At 49.0% G+C, this 12,597-nt stretch overlaps 2 protein-coding genes across 2 annotated transcripts; both read right to left on the bottom strand.

Annotated features, from left to right (window-relative positions):
* Positions 1–795: 795 nt before the first annotated feature.
* On the bottom strand, positions 796–1,673 carry LOC100338342 (keratin-associated protein 2-1). The gene has a single exon (XM_002719147.5). The coding sequence runs from the start codon at positions 1,588–1,590 to the stop codon at positions 1,195–1,197; it is 396 nt and encodes a 131-aa protein (XP_002719193.2). The 5' UTR covers positions 1,591–1,673; the 3' UTR covers positions 796–1,194.
* Positions 1,674–6,286: 4,613 nt separating this feature from the next.
* LOC100338592 (keratin-associated protein 2-1-like) lies at positions 6,287–7,100 on the bottom strand. Its single transcript, XM_002719148.5, has one exon. It carries the CDS (start codon positions 7,013–7,015, stop codon positions 6,620–6,622), a length of 396 nt encoding a protein of 131 aa, XP_002719194.1. The 5' UTR covers positions 7,016–7,100; the 3' UTR covers positions 6,287–6,619.
* Positions 7,101–12,597: the final 5,497 nt, after the last annotated feature.

The following is a 12,597-nucleotide window of genomic DNA, read 5'->3' as shown; positions in this document are numbered from 1 at the left end:
ATACCCCAAGGGTTCATGTGTTGGAAGCTTGGTCCTGGTGGGGCTTTTAAGAGGCAGGGTGTAGGAGGAGGTCCCTGGAAGACTGGAGGCACTGGCCTTGAAAGAATTAGTGTCTTTCTTGCGCGACCCCAGCCAGTCCCCAGTCTGTCTCCTCTGATTCCCGTCTCACCACCTGAGCTCCCTCTCTTGTGTGTGCATCTGCCATGATGTCATCTGCCACAAGGAGATGTAGTCAGGGGCCCTAGCTGGAGTTGGTGCCTCCAGGGTGGTGAGCCCAATAAACCTCTTTTCTTTACAGGGACCTAGCCTCAGGTATTCTGTTATAGTAACAGAAAATTTGTACAGTGGTACTGGCGGGAGCCATGGAGGGTGGGATAGAGGTTCTCCCAGGATGGGGCTTTCAGAGTTCAGAGACTCCTGGGTGCTTTTCTACATCAATCACTACACTTTTCTGCATTGCAGAACAGTGTGGCTGTAGCTGAGGCTGCTTCTGCCTTCCTATGTGTGTGGATTATTCATGAGTCAAGCTCATGATCAGAGAGATCTGCTAAAACCTCAGTGTGTCCCCAGCATCATCGCAAAGCCTGGAGCTTGAACCACGAGGGCCACTGCATGGAACGAGCTGAGTTATTGCAGTAGCTCTTAGATTGCAGAGCTTGGCCTGGACTGTTTCCTTCTGAAAGCTCAAAATGCAGACCTTAAGCAAAGCTTTCCTTTCTTTCCTCTGAGTCTACATAGCATAACTTAAGCTAAAAATGAGCTTTTGAAGAGTAAGAAACAATAAAAAGAAACATCTGCTTTCCCAGAAATAAAATTTTAATTTTTTTTTACCATGCAAAAACACAGTATAAGAATAATGTTGTCCTGGTGGGAAGGTGGGAGAGGGGAGATTCCGTATGAGAACCTGGAAATGGTGGAACAACGGGTCTCTGGGAGAGAGTTCCATTCACATTCTTTGATCTTTGTTTACTCATTTCTTGTGAAGCCAATAATTCAAATGATGATAGCTGATGTTTTTCTTCGGATTCTCACTGAGGTCTGGGATTCTGCATAATTACGAGAGAAAAGCCATAGGCAGTTGGAGTTGACTTAGTTGTGGAACAGGTGGGCGGTACCAGTAGTGTTTCTCATCAGGGCAGGACTGGGAGGAGTTTACAGGTGCTGGACTCCTGGCAGTGTTTTGTATTCGGCTGCTCAGTAGCAGGAGCCACAGGGGGAGGTCCTGCAGACAGTGCGGCAGGGGGCCGGCTGGCAGCAGGGCGGCCGGCAGCAGGGGGCCTGCACAGACAGGAGCTGGCAGCCAGTGGTGGTCCAGCAGCAGGGCCTGCAGACCACGGCCGTGCAGGACGAGGGGCAGCAGCTGATGGGGCGGCAGCAGCCCTGCTGCAGGCCGCAGGGGTCGCAGCAGATGGGGCGGCGGCAGGGCTCACAGATGGGGCGCGTGCAGCGGGGCACGCAGGTGATGGGGCGGCACACGGTGGTCTGGCAGGACACGGGGCGGCAGCAGCAGGGGTCGCGGCAGCAGCAGGGCTGGAGGCAGCCTCCCCCACAGCTCTGGGAGGAGAAGGAGCCGCAGCAGGAGCCGGTCATGGTGGTGTCTGGGGCTGGTGTGGGCTGGTGGGTTGAGAGGAGTTGGGTGTTGTCAGGTGTGAGTGCCTTCCTCCTGCCCTGGGCCCTTTATATACCCTGGCCGGGCGCTGATGACCCCCAGGGCGCAGGGTCACTTCCTGCAGCTGTGGTTGCCATTGAAACAGAAACCTTGGATTCAGTTCCTGAGGCAGCATCTCCAGCGTTGCTGAGCTATGCTTCCCTTTCCACGAATATTTGATGATTTATGTCATCAGAAAAATTGCCCATCCGTCAGCCAGTCCTTCCAGACCGGGTCATGTGACAAGTTGCAGGTCTGAAGGCTCTGGTGTTGCCGTCACCACACTTTCCTCTTGTTCACCACTGGAGATGAGGCGTGGGGCCGGGATGCCCGTGACTCACAGGCCCGGTTCCCAGCTGGCGTGGTGATGAATCAGACATTTCTCGAAAACCACATGGGCTCAGAAAGGAGGATGTGTATTGATTCTGCTGCAGGCAACAATGGCCATTGCTTCTGTAAAACAGCATAGAGTTCACCTTGCTCTGGAAGGTATTTGTGATCACCCAGTCACTGAAGGGATTGTTGTGGAATCTGAGTCGGCATCTAAGTTGAATCACAGTAAGTGTGTGGAAAGAGACTGTGTGAATGGTGCTGGCCTATTTGGAGGCACAGGAGGAAAGGGAATAGAAGCAAGGTAGATTCTGGACAGTAATCACAAACTTCAGGAATGCAAGCTGAAGGGAGAGCAAGCAATCAAGGGGAAGAGCTTCTCCCGGAACAATAGCAGACAGGACAAGTCTTACCTGTCCTGTGTCTGTCTGCATGCCCGTCCCTGATCATGGGCAGTGAATGAAAATGTGGTATTTCTGCCTTCCGGGTGTGGCATGCGCTTCCTATTGGATTCTTCCAAAGGTATGGAAAATATTTGTGAAGAGACCAGTTATCTTTTGTAGACATTGGGGTTTGTTGGATGAGGAATTTGTTTATGAGGTATAAAAGGATTATGAAAAGACAGGGAAACCAGCAAGCTGGTGGTGGATACAATAGCCTCATTTTTTTCAGCTACAGCTAAGAAAGCTGGGGCTCGAAAGTACGTTCAGCGTTGGGAAGTCTGTTAGACAGCATTGCCCAAGGGCTGCTCGTGGCCTTCAGGCCACATTGGACGGCTGAGGCAGTTTGGGTGTGTGCTCATTTTATATACACTCTTTGATCGCCTTCCTCGTGAACGCCTGAGGTCTGAGCTTCTGTTCCATCGTAGGCCATTCCAGTTTTTGGAAGATCATATGTGTGAAGCGGTGTCTCCAGAGTCGCATAGATGAAAAAGTGGCCAAGCTTTCCCGGAACCACAGGGCTCCTGTCGGGTGTAAACACTGAGGAGCGACTCCTGGCCTCTTTCCAAATCTGAGTTGCCCAGGACAGTGACCGCGCAGCAGTAGCTACCATAGTCACCAACAATTCTGTTCCATCTCGTGGGACAGATGGCTTAGGACAGACACGGAGCTCCAGATGGCAGGGATAGGAAACGTGTGCGCACTCATCGCTGCTGTTAATTCACAGAATGGCGGACTAAGACGTCTGCTTTCTAAAGGCTTAGACCGTCAGAAGCTTTGCTGTTCAAAGTCGTGTTCCTGAGACGGGATCTCCCTCCCGCCTGCGCAGGACACGGAGAGGCGGCCTTCGTGTCTCACCCCCGAGGCAGGAGTTCAGATGATACGGTCTCAGACAAGCGTTGCCCGTGTACCTTAACCCTCAAGTCTCCAATGGAAGAGGCCCCACGTCTGTCCCACAGCCCGGTGCTGATGCTGAGTCCTTGGCAGGCAGCCCTTTGGGCAGACTTTGAGCTTACCCCTGCACCGCTTCACGTAGCGTTCTCAGAGCCACAGCGCTCCTCCAAGTGCTTCAGTGCCAGGACGGCCCCGCTGCTCGGCCGTGCTGTGGCCTTTGCTGCGGCACAGCAGTGACCTCAGCCTGAGGGCCAGGGATGTGCCCCTCGTCCAGATCCACACATTCTCCCAAGCCTAACGTCAGTATTAGCAAGTAGTTGTTAACTACGGTGATGACGGGTGTGGGAATTGTTGTGTTTGAATCAAAACAGAATGTGCTAAGAGTAACCTATGTGATTGTGAGCGATGCCCTGGTCTTGTTTTGTTAGGAACTAATTTGGGGACCAGTGGCTGTTGGGAAGGTGTAAGGATTCTGAGGACAGAATATGCACTGCCTGGGGCAATCCATTCTCAGAATCTTTGCACACACCCTCCAGTCCTGAGAGTGAGATGGGGACGGGGAGGGCTGAGGGGTAGGGACAGCAGGGGGGTGATCCAGGGGAAGTGGGATTCAGATCTGTGTGGTGTGACACAGAGCAAGGGAGCTGCACATTCCCAGTCCCACTTTCCTCATCTGTGAAATGGGCAGACTCTTCAGTGCCTGGTGTCCCTCATAGGCTAAGCCTAAAATCCGTACAAATGTGGAAGATGGACAGGCGATTATCAGTAATTGAAAGCAGAAAATATTTTACTTAGAACAGTCAGAAAAATTAAATAGGGAACTGATAGAAGTTTACTCAGAATTAAATAAATAAATAAATAAATAAATGAGTGAATAAATTTTCTGCTTAAAGACAAGGAAAACTAAACCAGGAGTCTCTTACAGCTTTTGCTATTTAATTCTCTTGGATTGTTTAGTGTGAAAGAAAGCATCTAATTACCAGAGATATAAATGGGTGCAGGGTTCCTCTTCTCTCTAATGCTGAACTCCTGTTCCCAAACCCTGCCGTCTAGGACTCACTACTACAGACTTGCAGAATCCATTTTGAAAGATCCGAGCCTGAATTTGAAGGTTTTTTCACTTGTTTATTATATTTAGTAGGAAATCGATCTCTTCAGTGTATCCCAGGGGAAAAAAAATCCTTCTCCTGAGTTCTTGCCTACTCTCAAAGCTCAGAGTGGAACAGGCAGCACGTCTCCTGCGGCTGTTTGATGCTGTGATGGTCACATGCACCACAGGGAATAGAAGGAACTGAACGGTGCTGGGCGCTCCCCAAGCGCCAGGCATTTGACACACATGAGGTCAGTTAGCTTTGCCAGCAATCTGCATTGCTGAGTGTTAGTTTTCCCATTGTGCAGATGAGAAAAGCTGAGGTTCAGAGTGGCTAAGCTATGCTGATGTTGAATTCTTGCTTGTGAATATCTACTGTTTGCACTTCGTGTCGTGAGGACAATTCCACTCCAGTTGAGTTTGACCCAACAAGTAGATATCAAGTTTCAACTATGTACTAAACATCGATCTCTGTACCAGGAACCAAAATAGGCAAACTGGTCCCTTCCTTGGGGACAAATAAATAGATGATTCAACACAATGCCTTATAAGGAGGGAGGTAAGCTCAGGATGCTGTTGGAAAACACTAGAGCCACCTAATGTAGCCTGGTGTGTGTGTGTGTGTGTGTGTGTGTGTGTGTTTTCACACGAATGTGCATTGGCATGCATGCATGTGTGTGGTGTAAGCATTAGTAAGGGTGTTAGAACGGCACTACTGGAAAAGGTGGAGCTGAATCTCGGAAGTGGATCAGTTAGGTAGATGCAGAAGGTGGAGGGAAGAAGTGGGTGGAAAAGCATTCCATATAAACAAAAGAACGTGTGCAAAAGCAAGGACATTTGGAACTGCAAGTATCCAGTAACTATGAAGCTTGAAGCAAAACAGTGAGGAGTGGGAAGCCTGGGTCTGCAGAGGGGGGCGGAGGGCGGTGGCAGAGGGCTGCATTTGCACAGATTTCCTGCCGACGTGAGCAGTCCGAGGAGGAGCCTTGGTCTCTTGCATCCCCTTCCGATGCTCGTAGGATTCCCAGCACCTGTCTCTTCCCCTTCTGTCTCCCTCATCTTCTGCGTCTCCACGCAGCGGCCTCTGCACCTTTCTCTCTTCTCTACTGTCTCCTGAGTCCCTCATCCCTTCCCTTTCTTGTCTCTTTTGGGTTATCATTGCCATTTTTATTCAAGTCCTAAAAAGCCCAAGATTTTTTCCTTTTGCACTTTAAGGAAAAAGTTTTCCCCTCTGAATTCATCCTGATGACAGTCCAGCAGGTGCTGTTGCAATCCTATGACCACATTTCGCCTGCTAGCTCCGGGTGTCTTCACTGTGGCTTGTTCTGGTGAATGCTCTTGGAAGAGTTTGGGGTCACGCTTGCCATTCCTCAAATCCAGATCGTCCCCTGAGGGGCAGATCCTGCAGTTCTAATCATAAAATAATGCACACTCTTGACCCCCCCCCCCATTGCCAGATATTTTGATTCCATGGATTCATCGGGGCCCTAAGGATGTGCATGGACCACACTTTGAAAAGTGCTGTTCCAGGCGCAGTGGTAAGAAGATGGGATGTGCTGGGCTGGTCAGTCTGCTGGGCCCACTCCAGGCTTGGTGTATTCTGTCCCCACTCCTTCTGCCCTTCTTCACTAACACCGTGTTTCCTTAGTTCTCTCACCTGACTGTGAGCTCCACTGCTGCAAGGGATGTAGCTCGTTTGTCCCTAGTAGGGCAGGAGCAGCCTTGGACAGTCCCTTGATAAGCAGCTACTCAAGGCGTGGGATTCCCTTGGATAAAGTTCTGCTTAGGCTGAGCTTTGGTTCCCTTGTGTAGATTCTAAAATCCTGCTCATCTGGGTTTACGAATGAACAGGTGCCAATGAGTGAATCAGGCAACGGGGCAGTCTGCTGTGCCAGGAAAAATCAGTTTATTGACAACAGTAAGCAGTACATTACAAAAGGCGACGCTGGGCGTCCAGCAGCTGGAACCTTCAGGGTTCAGGCTGCGCTGCAAAGTCCACACCAGGGACTTTACAGGTCGGTGTGCTGTCCATGATGACTTCTGCTGGTGCAGCCCACGGGAGTTCAGCTGAGGCTGGCGCTGGGCGTCTGCTTATATCAGGCTGTAAAACTACTGTCGCTTTGGGTTAGGGGTGAGGCGATTGGTTTTTCTTTCAACTTCATTTAAAGGCAAAGTAGATTCTTGGGCTCCAGGGAATTGCTCTGTGGAGACAGCAGCTCAGTAGCAGGAGCCGCAGGGGGAGGTCCTGCAGACAGTGCGGCAGGGGGCCGGCTGGCAGCAGGGCGGCCGGCAGCAGGGGGCCTGCACAGACAGGAGCTGGCAGCCAGTGGTGGTCCAGCAGCAGGGCCTGCAGACCACGGCCGTGCAGGACGAGGGGCAGCAGCTGATGGGGCGGCAGCAGCCCTGCTGCAGGCCGCAGGGGTCGCAGCAGATGGGGCGGCGGCAGGGCTCACAGATGGGGCGCGTGCAGCGGGGCACGCAGGTGATGGGGCGGCACACGGTGGTCTGGCAGGACACGGGGCGGCAGCAGCAGGGGTCGCGGCAGCAGCAGGGCTGGAGGCAGCCTCCCCCACAGCTCTGGGAGGAGAAGGAGCCGCAGCAGGAGCCGGTCATGGTGGTGTCTGGGGCTGGTGTGGGCTGGTGGGTTGAGAGGAGTTGGGTGTTGTCAGGTGTGAGTGCCTTCCTCCTGCCCTGGGCCCTTTATATACCCTGGCCGGGCGCTGATGACCCCCAGGGCACAAGGTCATTCCTTATTAATCTCTGGCCAATTAGGTGAGGATTTAGCATTGGTTAATGGTATTTTCGGTCATCCCTTACCTCATACTTATGAGTGTGCACACACCACAAATATTCTTTCATTTTTTTCTTATTGTGAATTCTTACCAAATTTAGACATTGGATTCAATTCTGGTGACTTTGCCTTGAAATATCCCTGACCTGAGAAGGGGGAAGCATGTGTGTTCACAACTAGGATAGTGCCTGATCACCCTGCTCCTTGGCCCTGAAGGGAACCTGTACTCTTTGCCTTCAAACACTCTCATGATTACCGCCCCGTGACTCGTCTTCTTGACAATGTGGATGTGACAGCAGCAGGCTAACAGCGTCACTCCAGCGGAGACAACAGCTGTGCTGCCGGGTGTCACCTTCTGCGGCTCACTTAAAGGCAGGTCTGTGGTTTTCCACGTGGGGTCCTGGGGCCTGCGGCACTGGCTTAGTCACTCTCCCTGAGCAGGACCCAGACTTGCTTGCTTTGGTTGTTGATGTCTCCTCCTTCACCTGGAATGCCCTCCTCATCCTTCCAATCTGAACCCAACTTCCTTGGTTGTAGCGCTGTCTTCATGGAGCCACCAGGGCTGTTAGCTTTGTACTTTATTTGGGTGAGTCACTGTGCCTGTAGAGTCTGTAGAGAATATATAGGCCTGTGCCCACCTCGCCGGCTGCAGAGGCTGGGAGGGTTTACCACGGCCACACAGTGAGGTCATAGCGTGGGGCTGGAGCTGCAGGCCTCCTCGTTCACAAGCGGCCTCTTCTTTGACTTTGACACTTGTGGACTCAGTAGACCCGCCGTTAGGCAGAGAAGAGAGCTGATCGAGTAGTTAGCAAGTTCTTTCCTTCATTTCAGCACCATCATTGGAAGTGACACTGAAAAATCAGGACAGCATTCTACCCCAGTGACAGAGCTCAGGACCTCAGCGCAGGGCCAGCATGAGGCTCTGCTGGGCACCTGCACTCATTTTCCTCTAAGAGAGGTTTCCCATAGTTCCCCTGGACGCAGTATTTCATTGGTTGATGCTGGATATTGGTTGCCATTTTTCTGTGTACTACAAAATAACTTTAAAGGACCACCTATTATTGAATATTTGGTGTGTTCCAGGGACTTCATATGTCTTATCTGGTTAATCATCATTCTAACTGATTGAGGCAGGTAGTGTTGTCCCCATGTTGTAGACGGGGAATCTGAAGCTTAGAAGTTAACTGGTCTCCTTGAGTTCTCACATTCTAGATTCAAACTAAACCATGTCTGACCTGTAAGTCTATTTTAACAAATGGGATTCTCCTTCAGTTTAACACGAATAGGTTTGCTTATACCAGCCATAAAAACAATTTCATCTCTAAACCTAGATATTAATTAACCTATGCCTGCCAAAAATTTATGAAAATTTAAAATAAAATCAATCATGGCCATTCCCCCATTTTTATTTTCACTGAAGGAAACCATCTGCTCATCTCTCACACTGATTGGAGCATTAAGCTAGTTTCTCACTGCCACCATGGTTGACACTCAGCTATTTCTGTATAACAAGCAACCACAAACTCTCCTCACATACAGTGACAAGTATTTATTTCTTGGTCACATGTCAGCAGGTCATTTGGTGTTTGGCAAATTAAGGCTGGAGCTGGCATCTGGTCATAGGTTGGTTTGAGACTTCCTTTTGGAGTCTAGTTGCCATTTTTACAAATAAAATACAAGGTTTCCCATTAAATTTGAATTTCAGATGAATAACAAATATTTTTTGTTATAGTCATGTTTGAATAGCATTGGGCATATTTACACTCTGTTTATCTGAAATTCCAGTTAAATGAGGTGTTCTGTATGTTAGCTAGCAACCCCACTTCTGGTAGCAATCCCAGGCATACAACACATTTCAAGGAGAGGAAAGGATACTTCTCTCAGCAGGGAGAGAAAAGGAGCAAGTAAATATTAATGAACAATAATCTAAAGTCCTAGAGAATCAATTATTTTAATAATCTTTGTTGTAAAACTTAGACAAAGGCTTTTAGAAAGTCAAATTAGATTATGTCTACCAGGTCTCCATTTATGTGGGTAATGTCTCTCCCTCTCCCCTTCTGTCTTCCTGGTCAACCAAGAAGTGTCATTGATTAACAGGGACTGCCTAATTTCTCTGTAAGAAGTTCTTGTTGTCAGTCTTATGTTAGTTTAGATTGGCTCAGTATTTAAAAGAGAAAAAATATCTTCTGGGAATATCACCAATTTCATGAAAGTAGATATTTATTTAATCAAATAGTTCATTAAGAATTCTATTTTATTGCTTAAAATAAGTATAAATTATTCCAGTGTCTAGCAGTTAAAAATTCCTCTTGGAGAAAATATAACTGAGAGACTTGAGTTAGCATGGATCTATCATTTGACTACATAGACGCAGGAATTCTGGATTCAATGTTTAAAGCAATAAATTTCTGAACTAAAATAAAATTAAAATCCCCAAATTCCAGAATGAAGAATATCAGCTGCTGTTTTGTTCAGTCTGTAACCAACTCAAGAACAGACTGTTCCATCTGGGATTTGTTGCTATACCTTCAGGATAGCCAGTGTGAGGGCTGGCTATGCCCTCCCGCAAAGCCAAAGGTATTACATAGGACCATTAAAAGCCAAGATTCTAGAAGGAATCCTAATCTGAGACGGGAAAAATTCAGCCCACTGACCAAGAGAAGTCTGAAGAATCTTACCTCCGAGCAGTGTTGATGGAAGGGTAAAAGAAAATCTGTATAGGCCAGCACCACTGCTCACTAGGCTAATCCTCCACCTGCGGTGCTGGTATTCCAGGTTCTGGTCCTGGTTGGGGCGCCGGATTCTGTCCCAGTTGCTCCTCCTCCAGTCCAGCTCTCTGCTGTGGCCAGGGAGTGCAGTGGAGGATGGCCCAGGTCCTTGGGCCCTGCACCCGCATGGGAGACCAGGAGAAGCACCTGGCTCCTGGCTTCGGATCAGTGCGGTGCGCCGGCCGCAGTGCACTGGCCATAGCGGCCACTTGGGGGGTGAACCAACGGAAAAAGGAAGACCTTTCTCTTTGTCTCTCACTGTCTGACTCTGCCTGTTAAAAAAAATCTGCATTCATACTGAAAGGTTATAGTTTATGTGGTTTAGAATTCAATTTTTTTTATTTATTTATTTATTTATTTATTTTTTTTTTTGACAGGCAGAGTGGACAGTGAGAGAGAGAGACAGAGAGAAAGGTCTTCCTTTGCCGTTGGTTCACCCTCCAATGGCCGCCGCGGCCGGCGCGCTGCGGCCGGCGCACCGCGCTGATCCGATGGCAGGAGCCAGGAGCCAGGTGCTTTTCCTGGTCTCCCATGGGGTGCAGGGCCCAAGCACCTGGGCCATCCTCCACTGCACTCCCTGGCCACAGCAGAGGGCTGGCCTGGAAGAGGGGCAACCGGGACAGAATCCGATGCCCCGACCGGGACTAGAACCCGGTGTGCCGGCGCCGCTAGGCGGAGGATTAGCCTATTGAGCCGCGGCGCCGGCCAGAATTCAATTTTTAGATTGATCTTAGGTGTGAAAATCCACAACTGAGAAATTCATTTGTCCCAGGTCAGAGAAACTCCTGGGGCTTCCGGCAGTAGCCAACTCAGAACTATAATGTGGAACAAGCAGTCGTGGTCCATTTCCTCGTGTGATGTGTCTTAATCTATCACAAGCCAATATTATGCAGGAATTGTTGGGGCTGGTGCTGGGGCACACATCCAGTTAAGCCACAGTCTGCAGTGTCGGCATCCCATATGGGTGCTGGTTCAAGTCTCGGCTGATTCACTTCCAATCCAGCTCACTCTTAATGGCCTGGGAAAGCGGCGGAAGATGGCCCAAGTCCTTGGGGCCCTGCACCCACTGGGAAACCCAGATAAATTCCTGGCTTTTTTTTTTTTTTAAAAAGATTTATTTATTTGAGAGGTAGAGTTATAGAAAGAGAGAAAGAGAAAGAGAAAGAGAAAGAGAAAGAGAAAGAGAAAGAGAAAGAGAAAGAGAGAGAGAGAGAGAGAGAGAGAGAGAAAGAGAGAAAGGTCTTTCATCTACTGGTTCACTTCCCAAATGGCCATAACAGCCAGAGCTGAGCTGATCTGAAGCCAGGAGCCAGGAGCTTCTTCCAGGTCTCCCACACAGGTGCAAGAATCCAAACACTTGGGCCATCTTCTACTGCTTTCCCAGGCCATTAAGAGAGAGCTGGTTTGGAAGAGGAGCAGCCGGGACATGCATGGGTGCCCATACTGGATGCTGTTGCTGCAGGTGGAGGCTTAGCTCACTATGCCACAGCATTGGCCCCGGCTTGTATTCTTTTTAGAATATGACTTTCCTCTACCCACTACATCTACCCACTACTCATCTACACGATTGTCTACCACCAGAAACCCTGTGGTTTGGTGAATGTGGTGGCTCCCAAAGCTGCAGCTTGGACATGACTCAGATCACTGTCAGGTGAGGTGTGGGTAGGCACTGGATGGTAATTTTCCCATAGTAAGAGGTAAGTTCTCTTAGGAGGAATGAGTAGAGAATTTGCTGAATGTCAGTACTTCCTCCTGAATGAAATAAAACTGTGCTTCACCAAGCCAGTAACACTAAACTCTGCATTTCCGGGGCCTCTTTTGATTTCTGCTGCAGTGTTTCAGTAGTCTTAGTTTGGTGATACAAGAAGAATTTTAGATGGCACCATCTGCCTCTTGGCATTTTTCTTTCATTTTTCTGCTTTTTGTTTTTTTCCACTATATTAAGTCCTCAGGTGTAAAGACATCATACACTCTCTGTGAGTGTAAGGAGCCAATCAGAAGTTCTCACAACCCACGAGTAGCTGGCTGCTGTCAGGGGTGCACAAGGGCCGTTCTGCAGTCTGGGATCCTCAGTCTCCCGGCTTCACGTTTGTCAGCACAAACAGCTGTTATTATCACAGCTCCACCTCAACAAATAATTGTAATTCATGGCGGTGAGATTTCAACTCACTGCATGCAGAAATGCCTTTAATTATCATTCAAGTAAGTGCAAGACAGCAAGGAAGGCATCCTCTGACTGCCAGTAACTTAGCGCTGCTTCCCTACTCTGCCTGCATGTCAGACCAGCAGTGGTTTGTAGCTCTTTCTGAAAAGAGGTTCTGTCTGTTCCCCCACTGCTTGCATGTGGTTCGGCCTAATAACTTGCTTTGATGAACAGGATGTGGTGGAAGTGGTGTGTAGGAGTCTGGAACTCAAGCCGCAAGCCCCGAAGCTTCACCTGTGTCCTCTTTGAAAATTTTTCCATCCTACAAAGAAGTTCAGGAGAGGCAACCAGAGAACAAGGGCCACGTGGATAAACAAACTGCAGAAGAAAAATCATATGATTATCTCAATAGATGCAGAGAAAACATTTGATAAAATACAACACCATTTCATGATGAAAACTCTAAGCAAATTGGGTATAGAAGGAACATTCC

This window comes from Oryctolagus cuniculus, chromosome 17 (genome assembly GCF_964237555.1).
Source record: "Oryctolagus cuniculus chromosome 17, mOryCun1.1, whole genome shotgun sequence".
NCBI classification, from domain to species: Eukaryota; Metazoa; Chordata; class Mammalia; order Lagomorpha; family Leporidae; genus Oryctolagus; species Oryctolagus cuniculus.
This window is presented reverse-complemented; position numbering and strand designations above follow the sequence as displayed.